Source organism: Lactuca sativa, chromosome 8 (genome assembly GCF_002870075.4).
Source record: "Lactuca sativa cultivar Salinas chromosome 8, Lsat_Salinas_v11, whole genome shotgun sequence".
NCBI classification, from domain to species: Eukaryota; Viridiplantae; Streptophyta; class Magnoliopsida; order Asterales; family Asteraceae; genus Lactuca; species Lactuca sativa.
In genome coordinates, this window is record NC_056630.2 from 98,308,980 (window position 1) to 98,327,130 (window position 18,151).

The window sequence follows — 18,151 nt, forward strand, 5'->3', positions numbered from 1 at the left end:
TGCACCCTATCGTGGTGAACGGTATCATCGTTCAGATTGGCAACATGTTAGTGGAGTTAGGGGAAAGAAAGAATTATTAAACTTTATGCATTCATCCGTTCGTAATGTCATTGAACGAACATTTAGTGTTCTTAAGAAAAGATTTCATATTTTGCAAAATATACCAAATTATCCGTTGAGACGACAAATGTTGATTCCGCATGCATGTTGTGCATTGCATAATTACATACGAATGGAAGATAGGGCAGACACTTTATTTACTAGATATGATGATGAAAATATTCAAAACTTTGAAGAGAGTTTGCAAGTGGTTCAAGAGGGGTTTCACAAGTCAAGATGAGATGCTTCAAGTTAGAGATTCGACTGCGGATATATTGTGGGAAAAGTATACACAACGGCGCCAGAGACACTTGCGAGCTTGATACCGTTATAGTATTAGAAATGTCTTATTGGAAAATGCTTCTTTTTTATGTTTACTTTTATGTTGAAGTATACATTAAGATTTATGTTTGATATTCCTATATTAAAATTGTGTTTGATTTTATGTTAAAATATGTTTGATTTTATGTTATTGGAAAATGTTTAATTTTATGTTAAAATATGTCTAATATTGTAATATTTGAAAAACTGAAAAATGGAAAATGAAAAGTGATAGAAAAATGCACAACCAAAGGCATTCTCTAATTTTCCAAAATGGAAAATGAAAACTCCACCGCTTTCAACCAAACGTCTTTTCAAAATTTTCATTGAAAACTGAAAATGAAAATGCAACTCTATTTTCTGAAAATGTTTTCTTAGAAAATGAAATCAGTTTTCAACAGCCAGAAGCACCCTTAGATTCCTAAGAATATATGAATCCATGATGAGGTACAAAGTTGGAGTAATCTAAAATGAGATATCAGATATGTTCACGTGAAAAAAAAATATGATTCGACGTTGATAGATTGCTTAAATGAGCATTTTGGCAAAGTAAGTTGTTACTAAGATTTTTTTTATAACTTTTGAATTGCCATGTATATCAGAAGTATTCTAGCCTTATGGATTGAATTACATAGCAATATGTACATTCTTTATATACATTTGAGAATAAAGATGGTGAAATTGTCTAATGTGGGAAATATGAGATAACATACCTAGCAAAAAGAGAAGGGTCAAGGGCTTAAAGTCGTTCCCAATTAACATGACAATGAAACAAAAAAAAACATCATTTGTTGAAGTTCTTTTAAGCTATTAACTTGAAATGTTGGGAAACCTTCCTCATAACGTGAAAATTTGAAGGCTTTTAACTCATAAAATTACCATTAAAAAACCTAACATCTACTTCTGTACAACATAAATAATTAGGTACTTACATCTTCTTCTTCTTCAACCAGTTTGACCTCTGTCTCCTTTGTTTCACTTCCAGTTTTCTTCTCAATGTCACAAGGAATGACAGATTTACCCTTTTGAAGAAGTTCAACAAGTTGGACAGAATGTTTCTTCCCTTCTTTATGATTATTCATAACTTTTTCAGAAAAGGCCCCCACTTTACACATCTCACACCAAAACTGGAATTTATCTCTGTTCTTCCCCCCCTTCATCTCATCTTCTTTCTTTGAATTTGTGCTTGATTTACTGCTATCCATTGATGGTGTTTGATTACCTGAACGTGAACGCTTTCTGGGTTTGGAGTTTTTCTCCCCGGAGCTCAGGTTGACTCTTGTGACATCAAGTTTGACCGACTTGACCACTGGTTTTTTGGTTGCAACCCCGAGACCACAGTTAGCACCGGTTTTCTGGGCTATCAGAGATGCTTCTTTCAGTTGGTGTTTCTTGCCTTGAAGGTGTTCGTTTAGACCACGCTCGCTAGTGGCAGTGACATGACAGATGGCGCAGTTCCACTCTTCTCTGATCTTCTTCTTTGAAGTATCTGAATAGGACCCGCTTGAGTCTCCGGCAACTGGTGGTGTTGATTTCCGTTTTGCTCCGGTGAGGGTCTCACCTTTGGGCTTACGCTACAATAAGAAACACAAGTCTAGGGGTTTAGAAGGATTTGTATTTTAGAGGAATAATCAGAAATATTATAATGATTCATGAAGCATGGACACATAGAAGAAGATACTAACCAGAACGATGACTTCCTTTTGGCTGCTCTCTGGGAGAGGCGTAGGAATCTCCTGAATTATCGGTGAATCGACAAATCGCTGATATGGGTGAACGTTAAAATCCCTAATTTCCAATGGATAGCCGCCACCGCCATCGCCGCGGGAAAACTTTTCATCAAGAGAAATTATGATTCTCTCCTCGAGTCCAATCGGTTGCCGATGCAAAATTCCTGCGTCAAATAGGTTATTGTGGCTCCCCGGCAGTGGAAACGGCATATACGGCGAGGGAAAACCTCCGCCGCTCCTCATAGCCATCTCCCGCTCCATCATCAAGTCATGCCGCACTTCCTCCTTCAACATACGCTTACGAGCCATCTCCTCTGCTATTAACTCCTCTCTGATCCTCTCCTTCTCAATCTCCCGCTGGATCGCATCTCTCATGTCAAGACGTCCTCGAAAAATCTCCGGTCCTCCGTGGCGTCCTCTAAAATCTCCGGTGGGAAAACCTGCTGCAACTCAAAACATCAAAAGAAGCAAACATTCAATGTCCAAGAAATCAACTCCGCTACACTTCACTCGTTCACAAAATATGAGGCATAAAATCACGAAGTTACTAAATATTCTCAGCAAAAACATTGAACAAACAAAATCAATTAGCGATCACAAACCTCGAATCCCTTGTTTTGTGTAGTAAGTATAAGGCGAAGAGGATGATGAAGACTGCGAATGATAAAATGGATTTTGCTGGCCTTGCGCGTCTGCATCCACCACCCGACGCTTGAACTTCATTGTTAACGGAGAGAAAGTTAGGGTTCCAACAGGCGAGAGCAATAGATACAGAGATATGCATATAAGTGTGATACAGAGAGACAATGACCGAGACTCATACTCTGCTTTGGGTTTAAAAAGACTCTTAGTTGGGACACGCGCCTAATGAGCAGGTGTGCTCACGCTCATCGTCTTGGTCGAAAATTAATAAAGGGAATCTCGAAAAGAAAAATATTTCAAATCTTATTATCATTTACTAAAATTTAATAAAAGTTTATAGAAAATTATCAATAACATTTACAATTTTGTAGTTGAAATCTGCAAAATAGGCAAGCTATTCGCGAAATCATTCAAATCACGTCTTGGTGAATTTCATTCAACAGTTTATTTCGCAAATGGCATTTAAGAAAATTAAAAATTATGGATCTCATAGATTAGATATATAAAAAGCCTTTTTTTTTTTTGTTCTTTTCCTTATAAATAAAATTCCTTCATTAACACTTTAAAGAAAGTGATACTCCTAACATGGATTATGTGTCAAACAATCACCCTAATCTGTGAATTTTCTAATTAGATATAGAGCATTTTTCTTATTTTTTCAAACATATTGGACCGTTTTTGTAACGAAAATGTACATTGATGTTTTCTGTAAATTACAAAGATAGTTTTGTAATTTATTTTATACATAACCAAACCTGACAACATAAAAAATTTTTATGGCCAAAGCCTTAAACGCAAAAAATTTAAGGACCAAACCTATCATTATACAAAATTGTTATGTGGTCAAAATATAAAACCTAAAACTTATAAGAACTAAAATTACCAATATACCAATTTTTTTATAGCTAAAACCATCTCCACCCAACTTCTATTTTTTTTCCTCAAAAATAGAATAAAAAATGAGGTAAATAATGTTTTATCTCCAAGCATATTTCATTTTTACCTTATTTTTAGTTTTTTACTCTCAAAAAACATATTATATTCTTCTAACTTATATAAATTGTAAAACACACCCTTTCTATTGATTTAGTTTTAACAAATGTACAATCTATATTTTTTCATTACAATAATATTATATAAATAAGATTATATTTATAACACTTAATTATAAGTTTTTTGTAAACTACGTTATCGTGTTTTAAAATTTCAATATGTATTTAAATTTTAATATGAATTTGATAAACAAAAAATAAACTTTATATTTATAATTAATTAATATAATTTAATATATAACACAATATTATAAGTATTAAATATTACATTTAAATTATAATTAGATAAAAAAACAGAAATGTATAAATATATAAAAAGCGGGACTAAAATAGACAACTCAAATTTCATCAACATTTTAGGAGAAACGAATAGTATAACATCATATTTGGTGTTATACTATTCATTTCCCCCAAAATTGGGGAATAAATGTGATAGGTCGGCATTGGTGCATTCGACCCGTTAAACACATTAAGGAAACTCACCTCAAGCTGTTGAGTCTCTAAGATAAATCTCTGTCTGCTAGTCCGATAAAATCCTCACACTATCATCATAAAATGACATCCAATTAATAATTGGATTCTGACCCATAAATAAGAGTCTATAATAGGGTAAAAGACCATTTTACCTTTTACCTAACTTGGCCCAAGGCCAAGGTCCAAACCAACTACACAAAAGGCCCAATTTTAAAAATGGTCACCCAAAGCCCAATAATGGCCCAATCATCCAAATTGGGGCCAAATCCCTTTATGGTCCTTCAGCCAAAAGAACCCAAAAATATAAATCTAATGGCCCAACAAGACCATAATCTCCTAAGGTCCAAACATGGGCACAAAACCGAGAAGCCCAAATTCGAAGCCCACCTGCTGACTTTGCGGGGGAGTACTCAGCTCGTACACTTAGCGTACACCCTCTGGGGCTAGTACGCGCAACGTACAAGCTTGGTACGCCCAACGTACTCCGTAGTTGACCAACCCACTTCATTAAGCACTTAATCCATTGAGACTTCAAGCCAGACTCTCAGATCTGATTCTATAAGACCACTTATCACGTAAAGTTGGCAACTTTACACACATGCATATCTTAATGGGGTTCAAGAGCTAAAAAAAGACTTAAAAAAGGTCTTAGCACATGCATGGTTCAAGATACACCATAAAGCTTGCATTTTTATGAACAATGGGGCCAAAAGAAGCCTATATCTAACACCAATACTTCTGGAGTGAGTCAAGAAGCTCATCAATCACTCCAAAGACTCAAAAAGCATAAAATAACAACATAACTAGATGTAGCATCATAAATCATCAATATGTGAGCTTTTTACCTCAAAAACTTGCAAATTATGAGCTAACCCCGAATCTTCAAGCTCAAGACACCTCTCTAATTGATCCTCTTCTTCCTCTCCTTCACAAACCACTGACAAACACTTTTAAGGTTCAAAACTCACAAGAACACACTAGGGGTTCGATTTTTAGACAAAGGAAGGTAGGGGTTGGCTAAACATGACCAAATGAGGATATCATAAGGTTTAAATAGGGTGCAAACTCTAAAAATAGGGTTTCACTCATGCTCACGTACGCCATGCGTACTCCATGTACGCCCTGCATACGTGGTTAAGACTCGCGATCCCGAATTGCACCAGTACGCCCATTGTACTCCAACTTTCCTGAAGTTGGCAAATCTGCCCCCTAGGGACCAATTCTGCATCATATTAACACACAAAGGGTCTAAACTGAAAAGTACTTTGAATCGGGTGTTACAACTATATCTTTTGATAAACATCAATACCGAATTAACTTAACCTGCAAATATCCATTAGTTAATACTGGAAAAGATTATGTCATACATTACTCTTCCCATCGAAGATAATGATGACATTGGCATCATGTTTGATATGATTCTTCTCCATCAACAAGTAACCTTGATCTATATTTACAGGTTGAAGACAATGTTTAAATTCAACACACAAATATGGCTTCTAAGTATAAACATTTAACAATAGAGACATCCACTTGAAAGATGGACACTTGTATATGATGGTAGTAGGAGATATGGGTTCCTTACTATAATTTTTTCAGAGATTTTTAACAGTGTATCTAAATGTGCTCGATTTTTTTTACCAATCATAACTTGTGTCCAAGTTATCTTCTATAGATTTGTGCATTATTTTGATGTAAGGTGTCATTTAGGACATAATCCCCGAGCTAATGGATGTGCATATAAACCTTATATTGTTGCAAACCATGTAGTTTTGATATCAAAACAAGTGCACACTAGGTGAGACGTTTTAATCAAAAGAAATGTTTTTGGAGTTGATAACTCAAAGATAAGGTAATGTGCAAGTATTTGGACCAAAAAACATATATATGTGGTAAATTGAAATATCTTGTTTCTCATGTTTTGAGTGCATGTGCCAAACTTTCCTTAAAGAATTGGCAATATGTTTATAAATGTTACTCAATTATAGAGTATTGTTCTACTTAGGCATATGGGTTTCCCCTACTTCCTAATGAAGCGTATTGACCACAATAATCATCTAGAGAATTGCTTCCAAATTTAAAGCTTTTACGGAATAAAAAAGGTTGTCCTTGTTCAACGAGACTATAAAATAGAATGGACCGTAAAGAAGGAAAAAAGGTACATTTGTGGAATTTGTAAACAAAGTGGTCATAATCGGAAAAAAATGTATGTCTAAGCAAAGGTAAATGAGGAGACCTTTAAGCTAGTCAGATCAAACTAATAGAAAACATTGTTGAACTTGTACCCAAAAAATCAATGTAGGTTTGATGTTGGCTTTAATTCAAGTTGATTTTTTTTGGGTGCTGCAATTCTAACATACTCCTAAAATAATCCTAATACTACCTATGTTCCGGATGAGACTTGAGCTCTCAACCTCAAGGATGGAAGACAACACCTGATACTACTGAGCAAGAAGCCTTATGGTCGTTTATAAATGAATCATATTAACAACCCAAGACATTTATTGAGATTCAAATAAATTTATTGTGACGATCAAGTAAGATATTATATGTTTGTATTTTGTTTTTTTTGATAAAACTTAACAGCAAAGAGTTAAAAAAATCAAAATTTATATTTAAAAGTTGTAAAAGTTAAAACAATATCTGAAAACTTTAGAAAAATTAAAAAACACTGTTTCTGGTAAATATTTTGACTATCATACTTTCTGTTAAATACATTTGAAAATATTTTTTTAAAACACAAACTATATATAAGTTTGATACTTGGTAATGTTACATTCGGGATAAAAACTTTATATAAGGCTGACACTTAGGTAAGGTTAGAATTACGTTTAAATTTGAAATTCTCGAATTCCCAACAATGTATAAATTAACATTATTGTGTAATTCTACTAAATATAGGTTATACACAATTTAAGAAAATGGAATTTTTCGCTATTAATTTGATGTATTCTTCTACAAGTTACCAGCTGTATAGGATATGGGATTAGACATTCGAGGAAAATGTGGGTCCCTCTATACGAAGTCGAGACTTGAGACTTGAGATTTAAGACAGTTACAAGAATTTACAAAACAGTCCTTATTTTTCATATATATCTCAAATGAACCCTCCATCAAACAAAATAAAGTCCAAATATACTCCAACGCATTCCAAACAAAATATAATCCGAATTCAGAACGGATCGGGCGCTGGTAATTCGGGTTTCGGTTATTTTTGACAGGCGATTCCTCCCCTCGTCGCCGTATGCCATCGCCTCCCATGTGAACCAACGTCCTCCTTCGCACTCCACAGCTACAGGTTCCATTTTTCTACCATTTTCTCTGCTTTGGTTCTTCTTCTTTTTTTTCCCTGCTTTATGTTGAAACCGAAAATATTGATTTCAAGGTTACCAATCTTGTTAGTGATGGCGCCTTTTGCTTATTTTGATTGTTGGTTTACAGAACTCGTGTTTTTTGTTCATGTTTCTAATTGTTTGTTGTCTGGGTTCATCGATTGAAGTTAATAACCATGTTCATCTAGTTTTGCTGATTATGAAGTGACTTGATTTGTTTAGTCTTATGGCTTGTATTTCTGAGGAACTAAAGTTTAGATGATTAAAAAAACTGCTCAAAGTTAATAGAAAGGTTTGAAATCAGATTGCATAGAAATTAGAATGACCAAACGATTAGAAATCAGATTGCACGCAAGCTGTTTGATCAAATGCCTGAAAGGGATTACTTTCCTTATATGCATATTTTCACTAATCAATTACATGTTTTAACTTTTAACATATCAATTTTGATGTTGGTAACTTTGGAATGAACAATAGATGCATGTTTTTTGTTACTTAAAAACAATTATTATTAGTTAAAAAAAATTGTTAGTTACAATAAGAAAAATAAGTCAAAAATAACTTTGTAACATTCCTTATGACATATTTACAGTTGCAAAACTTGATTGATCCAAAGAGGCATTAGCATTACAACAAAAGTGACTCCAAATCAAACACAAATGGCAACTCATCTTATAAAAAGAATAACTTCAAACCCTTCCCATTCACCCTTTTCCCTTCGCCTCAAAACAACCTCCTCTCAATACGTAGCTTCTAGAATCCGAGATGCCACATTTGAAAAGTTCATGGACAAATACAAAAACCTCCTAAAAGTTATCTCCATTCAAGACCTAATCCTTGCAAACCCTAACAACCCACCATCCGTCTCAGTCGATTTCCTCAACCGCCTCTCTCAAAAACTCCACCTCAACCGTGGCGCCACCGCGTTTTTACGAAAATACCCTCGAATATTCGAAATCTTCTACGACACCTCCCTCTCTCAACCCTACTGTAAACTCACCCCTTTAGCAATGCAAATATCAAAAGAAGAACACGAAGCTATTACAAAAACTCACCCTCTTGTTATCAACCGTTTGGTTCGGCTTTTGTCAATGTCATTATCCAAAACGCTTCCACTTCGAGCTATATTCAAAGTGTGGAGGGAACTCGGTCTTCCAGATGATTTTGAAGATTCGATAATATCTCAAAACCCAAATCTTTTTCTTGTTCTTGATGCCCATGAACCCAATACACATCTCATTAAACTTATCGATACTAATCATGGTCATGATCTGACGACAGCTGTCGAAAATTGGAGGGTTATGGAGTGTTGTAAAGACGATTGTAGTGTTGATAGAACGGAAATTAGGTTTAGTTTTAAACATAGTTATCCTCCAAGTATGAAATTAAAGAAGAATTTTAGGGCTAAAGTTAAAGAATGGCAAAAGTTGCCTTACATAGGGCCATATGAGGAGGTGAGAGGTGTTAAGAAGAGGAGTAAGAGTGGAGTTATGGAGGTTGAGAAACGTGCGGTTGGAATAGTTCATGAGTTTTTGAGTTTGACTGTGGAGAAGACAGTGGAAGTGGAGAAGATAAGTCATTTTAGGAAGTGGTTTGGGATTGATTTGAATGTGAGGGATTTGTTCTTGGATCATCCGGGAATGTTTTATTTGTCGACTAAAGGGAAGAGGCATACGGTTTTTTTAAGAGAAGGGTATGAGAGAGGGGGTTTGATTGATCCAAATCCTGTGTATTGTGTGAGGAGGAAGCTTCTTGATCTTGTGGTGTTGGGTAGACGTGGTTTGAATTCGGGTGATTATAAATTGAGTGAAAGTGAAATTGAGAGTGAAGAGGATGATGATGATGTAGAAGAGATGGAGAATGATTGATGTAATGTATCTATGCTTAGTTTCTTATTAAAGAATCCTCTATAGTCTTTTATAACATTATATCTTTAAAATGGTAGAAGTCACACTTTAATTTACTCCAACAAAACGTCTCTAATCTTCAGAATTAGAACCCTCTAATCTTCCAGCGGAAATGTAGTCGTTTTATGGTTCTAGTTCTACACCTAAAATTGTTTATATATTAAAAAAAAAAAAAAAATAATTAAACAAAACGATATTTTTAGAGAACTAACTATGGATTTTGGTTTTTTTATCATTTATAATTTTAGTTTTTATTTTTATTTTTTAAACTAAAAACCAAACCGTCAAATATATTTGAGGTTCTTGTTTATGATTTTTACACACTCAAGTATATATATATGTACGTATGTAACTAAAAATCGCACCAATGAATTTTTTAAAATGGTTCGGTTTTTTTCATATCTTGTTCGGTTTGAGTTTTATTGCACATGAGTATGTATATACATTCATTTCTTTTTAATAAACATTCTACCAAAAAATCTCTAATTATAGCAATATCACTCAACTATAAACCAATTTTCACTTTTATAATTGGATAGATTTTCCAAAATGTAGTTAATATCCTAAAAAAATGACTGGTACATTTTTTGAAATATAATATCTAATCAAGAAAAAAAATTACAAAGGTCAAAGATGTGATAGAAAAAACTGAAAATATAATGCTATAATACACATATAAATAAGAGTATCATGCATAAATATCCAACTAACTAAAAGCATGCATGTTATTTCTTGTACTTACCCAATATGTATAACATATTTATTTTTCTTCTTAAACCTCCTATGGTGTTTTTAGCATCTTTTGTGTGTTCTTAAACCTCCTATTGATTTTAAGCGACAAGGAATAAGAAAAGGTTACTAATTACAAATACATTATAAGATCCTTAAAAAATTTATTGGATACAGGACACAAACACAACTAAATTCCAAAATAATGGCCAAGTTAAGTTAATTTTCCAAGGTTGTTACACACCCCATGATCTATCGCCTATGTTTAAAAAACAAACAAGCAGTAGAGTCAAAGAGAAAAATACAAATAGCATAGTCCCAATATCTCCACGAAAGTCATTCACAAACCAGACATCGATCCATGGCTTTTTTGGTTATAATCTTGTTCTCAGCGACTTTGCTTTCACACACTGAATCCCGTTTTCTCCCTGAAACTTCAAGTTATGAGAGCCACAACCAATGGATGGCTCGTTATGGATGCTAATGAGAAAGAACAACGTTCAAAATTTTTTCAAGAGAACGTTCACTACATAGAATCATCCAACAATGTCAAGAACAAAGGTTACAAACTAGCAGTCAATGAGTTTACAGACCTTACAAACCAAGAGTTGACAAGCACAAGGAACCGATTTAAGGCACACGAATGTAATTCCCCATCCACTTCCGCTTTCAGGTATGCAAATGTCATAGAAGTGGCCATCATCAAGGGATTGGAGAAAGAAAGGATCTGTAACACCCATTAATATTTTGTCATGCATGATCATTTGTAGGGTGTTGTTGGGCGTTTTCAGCTATGGAAGGAATAACTCAAATCAAAACATGTAAATTAGTTTCTTTAATATCAGAACAAGAGCTTGTTGATTGCGACACCAGTGGTGTAGATCAGGGATGTGAAGGTGGTATTATGGATGATGCCTTTGATTTCATCCTAAAAAACAAATTAAGGTCTTAGCTAGCTTACTTTGGAGATCAACTACCCATACAAAGGAGCCGATAGAATCTGCAACAACAAGAAGCTAGTCATCTAACCATGGTGCATGCAACAATTACGGGTTATGAAGATGTTCCTGCTAATAGCGAAAGTTCACTGTTGAAAGCTGTAGTTAGTCAGCCGGTGTCTGTTGCCATTGATGCTAGTGGGTCCGACTTCCAGTTTTACTCTAGTGGTGCATGTGTTTAAACTTTAAAGGAGAGTGTGGTACTGAACTTGACCATGGTGTTACTGTAGTTGGTTATGGAACAAGTGATGATGGAACTAAGTATTGGTTGGTGAAGAACGAGTTGGGGGTCTAGAGGGATATGTAATGATGCAAAGAGATGTTGATTGTGGGATCATGGGCGGCTCAATCATTTTGGGGCTCTAAACGAGCCAAAAGTTTGGGGCTCTTTGGCCTTTACTATACTTGGAAATCGAAAACGAATGAGATTAATATTTTGCAGAAATTAGAATCGGTAGAATAATGCAAAGTTGTTTAAGTTTCTTGAGTGCAGCAATCGTTGACTTACTTTTCTGCTTCATTTATTTTGTGGTTACCGGATTGAATTTTTTAATAAACTAAACGTTTGGACTTTGGAGAATATGAGGCCCCTTAGAATTGGGGGCCCTAAGCCCTACCTTAAAAAACCTCTACATAGAGTCGGCCCTGTGTGGGATTGCTATGGTGGCTTCCAATCCATATAAGTGACACAGATAAGCCGACAATTTAATATTAAGAATTAAAAGGTCAACTTGGCCGAAATAATAAATCTAACTATTATTATTAGATTAACAAAGTTCGTCCATACACAAGATTAACACTTCTTGATTATATCTGATTATAAGAATGATTATAAGAAAGATAGAATGAGATTGTTCGGTTATCAAAAGAATTTAATAAATAAGACTAAAAAAGTAAAACTAGCCAGAAGAGTATAGATTCTTTGACTAAGACCGTCCGTTATACCCACCACATACCACATATGTGGTGGGTGCCACATCAACACCACATTCTCCTACCACTAGCATTGGATACCTACCACTAACACACCACTCTACCTTATTTTTTATTTTATTTAAATCTAATTCAAAAGTACATTAAAATCATTTTTTTAATACTAGTTTTTCCATTAAATTAAAATACCAAATTACATTAAATAAAAACTACATTAATTGAAATAAAAAAAAAAACTAACAATAAAAATAAAAATTACATTACTTAAATAAAAAAAATAAAAAAACTAAAAATTCCAACCATAAATAAAATAAACTACTCCATACGCCTACGTCGGGCTCGAACCGACTCTTTCATCGCTTGGAAAAGTTCAAAGTCTTCGCCCTTGAGGTCGTCCGCTTTTAGTTTCAAGATTTCCACCCGAGTCATCACCTCGGCCTTCGTTTCTTGAAGTTGCACATATTGATCAAATTTATCGCCAAACATATCCATAACACTAGAATTCGAAGATGTTGACGCCGCTTTTTTTTTTGTTTTACTTCTTCCAACGGGCCGGCGAAGAGGTTGGTCGTTTTCAAGATCTAGCGGATCGTCATTGATGTCAATGTGTGTTCGGCCGTTCGATTGTTGGGAAGTTGCATTGGGGTTTCTCGAACGCTTTGAACCGGAAGATTGCGAAGTTCCTTCCGTTTGCTCTTTCCATTTTGGGGCGTCTTTCAGTTTTAGCCACGGTTTCATATACAGAAAAACTTTGCATGTTGGCGTTGTTTTTTCAAATTGCTCCATGGCCGCCTTGAAAACATCAAAATCGTTCGAACCGCTTTTGCGTATGTTTAGGAGGTTGTTGTAGATTCCTCCAAACTCGGTGTATTTTAGTCGAATATCTCGCCATTTCAAAGTAATTTGATCGGCGTTTCGAGTTTCATTTTCCATTAACTCGTAGAAAATGGCTCGGACTTTTTCCCAAAAACTTCCGTAAGGCTGACTATCGACTACAATTGGATCTTCGGAAGCCGCCACCATTGCCTCCGCTAACTTTTATTCTTCTTCTTTTGTCCATGGAACCCTTTCTTGGGCGGTAGTGAGTCGGGCCGATTTTTTCCCTTTTTTTCTTTTTTGGTTGAGGTGGTGGTGAACGTTGCGTTTCCGCAACAAAATCCGGCGAAAGTGGTAGTTGTGAGCTTGGTGTTTGTGAAATTGGAGGTTGTTGTTGTTGTGATGATTGTTTTTGGAGTTGTTTAAATTGTTGAAATTGTTGGTATTGTTGTGAAATTTTTTGTTGTTGGAAAGACGGAAAATGTTGATGTTGTTGTTGGAAAAGTGATGTTTGTTGGATAGGGGAACCGGTTTGAAGTAGATTGAGAAAACCGCCTTGAGGTGACTCCATAGTCGGAATTGAGGAGGTGTTGTATCTAACGCAAAAGTGTTATCGGGTTTGCGATTTCTGTAATTTGGAGGGGTATTTTGGTTGGGATCCATGGTTTTTGGTTGTGAAGGTTTAATATGTAGATTGTGTATAGAGATAGAAAAGAATGGTGTAAAAAATAAGGAGTAAAAAGGTTGTATTTATAGGTAAATAAATAGTTTTTTTTAAAGAAACTAGCCGTTCAGCGGCTAGTGTAACGTTCAAATCGTGAGTTGCAATCCAATTGGTCGTGCGAGTCCATTGTCCCGAACACGAGTGATCACGAAAACGAGCCACCACGAAACAACGGGGCGGTGTGCACGCCCGTTGTTCGTGGCCAGCTCGACCACGAACGTCCTCGTGCTCGGTATATCATTTGGCCCAATAACTACACAAAATGACTCTTGTCCTTAAAGGCTTTTACGCACTCCAATGGTTGTAAACAATAACCACATAATATATCGATTTTAGGGTGTGGAATACGACTCCATACGAACTATATATATATATATATATATATATATATATATATATATATATATATATATATATATATATATATATATATATATATATAGCCACCAAAACATTTGGAGATTGGAGACTTTCCCAATGACAATAGCTTGTCATGTGGCATGCGGATTTGACTAGGTCAAACCCTAATGCTCTACAAGCAACACATTTTCTCAATGTTAATCGGGTTGTTCTAACCAAATCCCTGCTAAAAATATAAGTTCCTCGCAACCGATGTGAAATACGCCTAAATCATGCCAATTTACAAACCTTGCGTCTCTTGTTGACGAACCGAATACTTGCGAGTGTGGTCTTGGCTCACCCCTTAACCTCCACTAAAGTATTCCAAGGCATAATTACCAACTTGTAAACTAACCTCTTAAATTTCCAACATTTATAGGATATTAAGAGTAAATATTGTATCTTATATGTGTTTCTGTTTATGTTACTACAACGGACTTTTAAATTATGACATGTATTCGAAAAATCAAATGTTTGTAAAGTTGCAATTATCATATCATCCATCCTTTAAGGAAGATTGCAAATAAAAGCTGATCCTCTAATTGTAATAGTAAGATTAGGATCCCGACTCATCTGTCAATTTTAGGCATATAAGGTAAATACATAGATATAGGTAAACTTACGTATACTATACGTATACGGCTATCCTTTATTGGTCATGGGGAATTCCTCTATCTTCTTTGAATGAGGAGAGAGAGTACTCATTCCTCTCTCGTAGGTCGAGTGGCTTCGCTCCTATAAGCTAGTTCTCACTTCCGAGCTCTAACTCCTTACTTTCTTTCCCACCGTAGAACTCTAATCGAAAGGGGAATCTCCCCTTGGTCTGCTTTCTCTATCTGGGGTTCAGACTTTTGAAGCTTGCTGACTAGGGTTGGAAGCTAAATTCAGTCTTATAATAAAATAAGAAAGTCGTGGAGGAAAATTTGTGAGCATGAATATCGTTTCGTATTGCCGCATGCAAACTATGTTGAAACGTAGGAAATATATGAAGTTTCCAATGGAAAATAATGAAATATTTGTGTATGAAGAGAATTTGATGAATATTGTTTTACCTTGTTTTATTTTATTTTCATTTCTAAATGTATATAAGAGTTCACTTATATGGCTTGAATTGTTGTTAAACTATTTAGAACATAACATACTCCAAAGGAGAAAATAGTTCGATTAACGGAACACGCTATCTAATTTCCTAAATTTCCTAACTTGAAAGCAAATGCTCCAAAGAAAATTAAGTACGAAACATATGAAAGAGAAAGTCATTTGAGAGATACTTAAATATGAAATTTGCAAATATGGATTTATTCCAAAATGTGTTGCTTGCATATAAGATCTTATTGACAATATCATTTACCGTAGCATTAGCGAAAATAATCTTTTTTAAATTAAAGGATGCTGAAATTGTATCTCCAAACTATCTTCACTTTAGGAAAGATCGAATATGTTCACATTTTTAAGTAATGAAAATCAGTTTCAACTTACTTTTGACTATTAGAAAATAATTGATGTTTAATCTTCAAATAATGCACAAAAAAGTTGTTTAAGGTATTTTGTAGGTTTTTCTTGGCATTAATACAAATTTTGTTTAATTAAAGTAACTGATGTTTAATCTTCATATGTGCATTATTTTATTAGCTCGTTTTAGGCATGAAAAACCCATTGGCTGGCTCTAAGTGCATGTGTTTTTATGTGATTAATTAGTTTATATTACCGCTCCTACTACTGTTTACCGGAGAGTAATTCTTCATATTTTAAGATATCTACAAGACACTCAGTAATTACTTTTTCAAACTAACTAAAAACTCTCTTGATATTTGGCAATTGTAAAACTAATCAACATGATTCATGTAAAAAGTTATATTCACAAAAACCATACACTTTTGCTGTCATCAGGAGCGGCCTTCATGAAATCAATAATGCATTTAGGATTTGGGTATGAAACTTATACATTTTGGATAGGTGTGAATTGTGAGCATTGCCGTTGCGTGCGTTTTGAAGTGGTTTTTAGCCAAAATGTAATATATCCGTTTTTGTAATCTTAAAACCATGATGTGGGATTTTTGAAGTAGTTAATGACCTAGCTAGGAGGGTAAGAAGGTTTTAATTTTGTTCATATTAAATTCTTAAGGTTTTATTTGAACATATTACATCAATATGTTTATATATAATCGTTTAAAAAAGGTAATAAAGTTTTAATTTTGTACACATCAGGTCCCTAAGGTCTTTTTTTACATATTACACCAACATGGTTTTTATAATCGTTTAAAGAGGAACAATAAGGTTTTAATTTTGTCGACATTAGGTCCTTATTTTTAATATTTTTATCATTTCATCTAACTCGTTTATAATTTATATTAGTATCTAGTTAGATGATTTTATTATTTCATCTTCTCATTTTAGTCGCACATTCACCACAACCATGATTTCAATTGAAATGTTACATAACAATCTTTTGTAATTTTTACAAAAAAAAAAACATAATAATAATCCAAGTCTTAGTGATTAAGCATTAAGGCTATGTTTGGTGCGCCACAACTAGCTGATAAGCTAGTTTATTTTATGATATTTTTTAAGTTGTCATGTTTGACAAACAAAAAAGTAGCTTAATTAAGGGGTATATTTGAAAATTAAAAAAAAAAAAAACTTTTAAAAAACTAGTCTAAGTAGTTTTTTAAAACGCTAGCTTATAAGTTATTTTTTGGTTTGCCAAACATGACAACTTTAAAAAGATTGGAAAATAAACTAGCTTATCAGCTAGCTGTGGCGCACCAAACATAACCTTAATCACTAAGACTTTGATTATTATTATTATTATTATTATCATTATTTTTTTTTTGTAAAAATGATAAAAAATTGTTATGTAACCTTTCAATTGAAACCGTAGTTGTGGTGAATGTGCGATTAAAATAAGAAGATGAAATAATGAAGTCATCTAATTAGATACTAATATAAATTGTAAAAGAGTTAGATGAAATGATAAAAATATTAAAAATAGGGACATAATATGGACACAATTAAAACTTATTATCCCTCTTTAAAAGTTATAAAAATCATGTTGGTGTAATATGTACAAAAAAAGATCTCGAGACCTAATGTAGACAAAATTAAAACCTTACTACCTTTTTTAAACGGTTATATACAACCATATTGGTGTAATACGTACAAAAACAAATCTTAAGAACTTAACATGAACAAAGTTAAAACTTTATTAACCTCCTAACACATTAACCATTTTTGAAGTGGTGTGGTTTTTTATGGCAATACAATTTCGATTTTAAACCACAAAATTAATAGGTGTGGTTCTAAAACTATAGGAGCCACAAGTGAAACAATTTTTTGATTAAAGTTTTAGCTTTTGTTTCTTTACCCAACATGCCTTAGTCTAGAAACATGATTTAATGTTGCAATTTTTAAACACAATGTTTTGCAATGTTGACCATTTACGTGGTCGTCCAATTGTCATTGCAGACGTGTTGTTAATTTGTTAGGTGACGTTGACGTGATATGAATACATATTAAACTCGAAAAAAATGGTACAACAGACACCAAATTTTCAATTTTTCCTTTTTTGAAATTAAGTTTTGATTTTTTTTAATTATGATACTAAGCTTAAGTGTTTTCAATTCTGACACTAAGTTATTACTTTTTTTTTTCTTTTAATTTTGACACATGGATCACATTTTCATTTGCTTGTCTCTCGACAGTTTTAGAAACACAAACACACAATTGTCTTTGAAGTTGTTAGGAGTCCTTGCTATTGAATTTTTACATGTTTAATCACTAAAAAATAGGTCCTAAAGACCCTAGCAAGCTGCATGTGAACCACCTAATATCATGTCTAGTGAAAGAAACAAAAAATAAAGGAAAGAAACAAAAAATAAAGGGAAAGAAAAGAAACCAGAGGGTCGTGATTCCATACATAATGTTACATGAGGGTTCAAGGTTAAGTTAAAGGGTATTGGAAGCATCTTGCTACTTATGTAGAAACTTGTGTTCCC

General features: G+C 33.9%; 3 protein-coding genes across 4 annotated transcripts; 1 reads left to right on the forward strand and 2 right to left on the reverse strand.

Moving 5' to 3' along the window:
• Positions 1–1,147: 1,147 nt before the first annotated feature.
• On the reverse strand, positions 1,148–2,960 carry LOC111878070 (uncharacterized). 2 transcript variants are annotated; one of them, XM_023874588.3, is made up of 3 exons: positions 2,753–2,960; positions 2,106–2,590; positions 1,148–1,994 (listed from the first exon to the last, which is right to left on the reverse strand). In XM_023874588.3, the coding sequence occupies exons 1-3, from the start codon at positions 2,871–2,873 to the stop codon at positions 1,341–1,343; spliced, it is 1,260 nt and encodes a 419-aa protein (XP_023730356.1). In that variant the 5' UTR covers positions 2,874–2,960; the 3' UTR covers positions 1,148–1,340. The 2 variants fall into 2 exon arrangements, with proteins under 2 accessions (XP_023730356.1, XP_023730355.1); XM_023874587.3 differs by having other exon boundaries at positions 2,106–2,593.
• Positions 2,961–7,454: 4,494 nt separating this feature from the next.
• On the forward strand, positions 7,455–9,624 carry LOC111878071 (protein ROOT PRIMORDIUM DEFECTIVE 1). Its single transcript, XM_023874589.3, has 2 exons — positions 7,455–7,616; positions 8,243–9,624. The coding sequence occupies exon 2, from the start codon at positions 8,310–8,312 to the stop codon at positions 9,516–9,518; it is 1,209 nt and encodes a 402-aa protein (XP_023730357.1). The 5' UTR covers positions 7,455–7,616; positions 8,243–8,309; the 3' UTR covers positions 9,519–9,624.
• Positions 9,625–12,532: 2,908 nt separating this feature from the next.
• Positions 12,533–13,240, reverse strand: LOC111878050 (glutathione S-transferase T3-like). Its single transcript, XM_023874563.2, has one exon. The coding sequence runs from the start codon at positions 13,238–13,240 to the stop codon at positions 12,533–12,535; it is 708 nt and encodes a 235-aa protein (XP_023730331.1).
• Positions 13,241–18,151: the final 4,911 nt, after the last annotated feature.

What these genes read in the sequence shown, in the direction of transcription:
- LOC111878070 (XM_023874587.3), bottom strand. Translation starts at nt 2,873, where the DNA reads ATGAAGTTCAAGCGTCGGGTGGTGGATGCAGACGCGCAAGGCCAGCAA. An exon ending in CACAAAACAAGGGATTCGAG is followed by an intron (nt 2,594 to 2,752) that starts GTTTGTGATCGC and finishes TTTGAGTTGCAG; the next exon opens with CAGGTTTTCCCACCGGAGAT. An exon ending in AAAAGGAAGTCATCGTTCTG is followed by an intron (nt 1,995 to 2,105) that starts GTTAGTATCTTC and finishes TTCTTATTGTAG; the next exon opens with CGTAAGCCCAAAGGTGAGAC.
- LOC111878071 (XM_023874589.3), top strand. Translation starts at nt 8,310, where the DNA reads ATGGCAACTCATCTTATAAAAAGAATAACTTCAAACCCTTCCCATTCA.
- LOC111878050 (XM_023874563.2), bottom strand. Translation starts at nt 13,240, where the DNA reads ATGGTGGCGGCTTCCGAAGATCCAATTGTAGTCGATAGTCAGCCTTAC.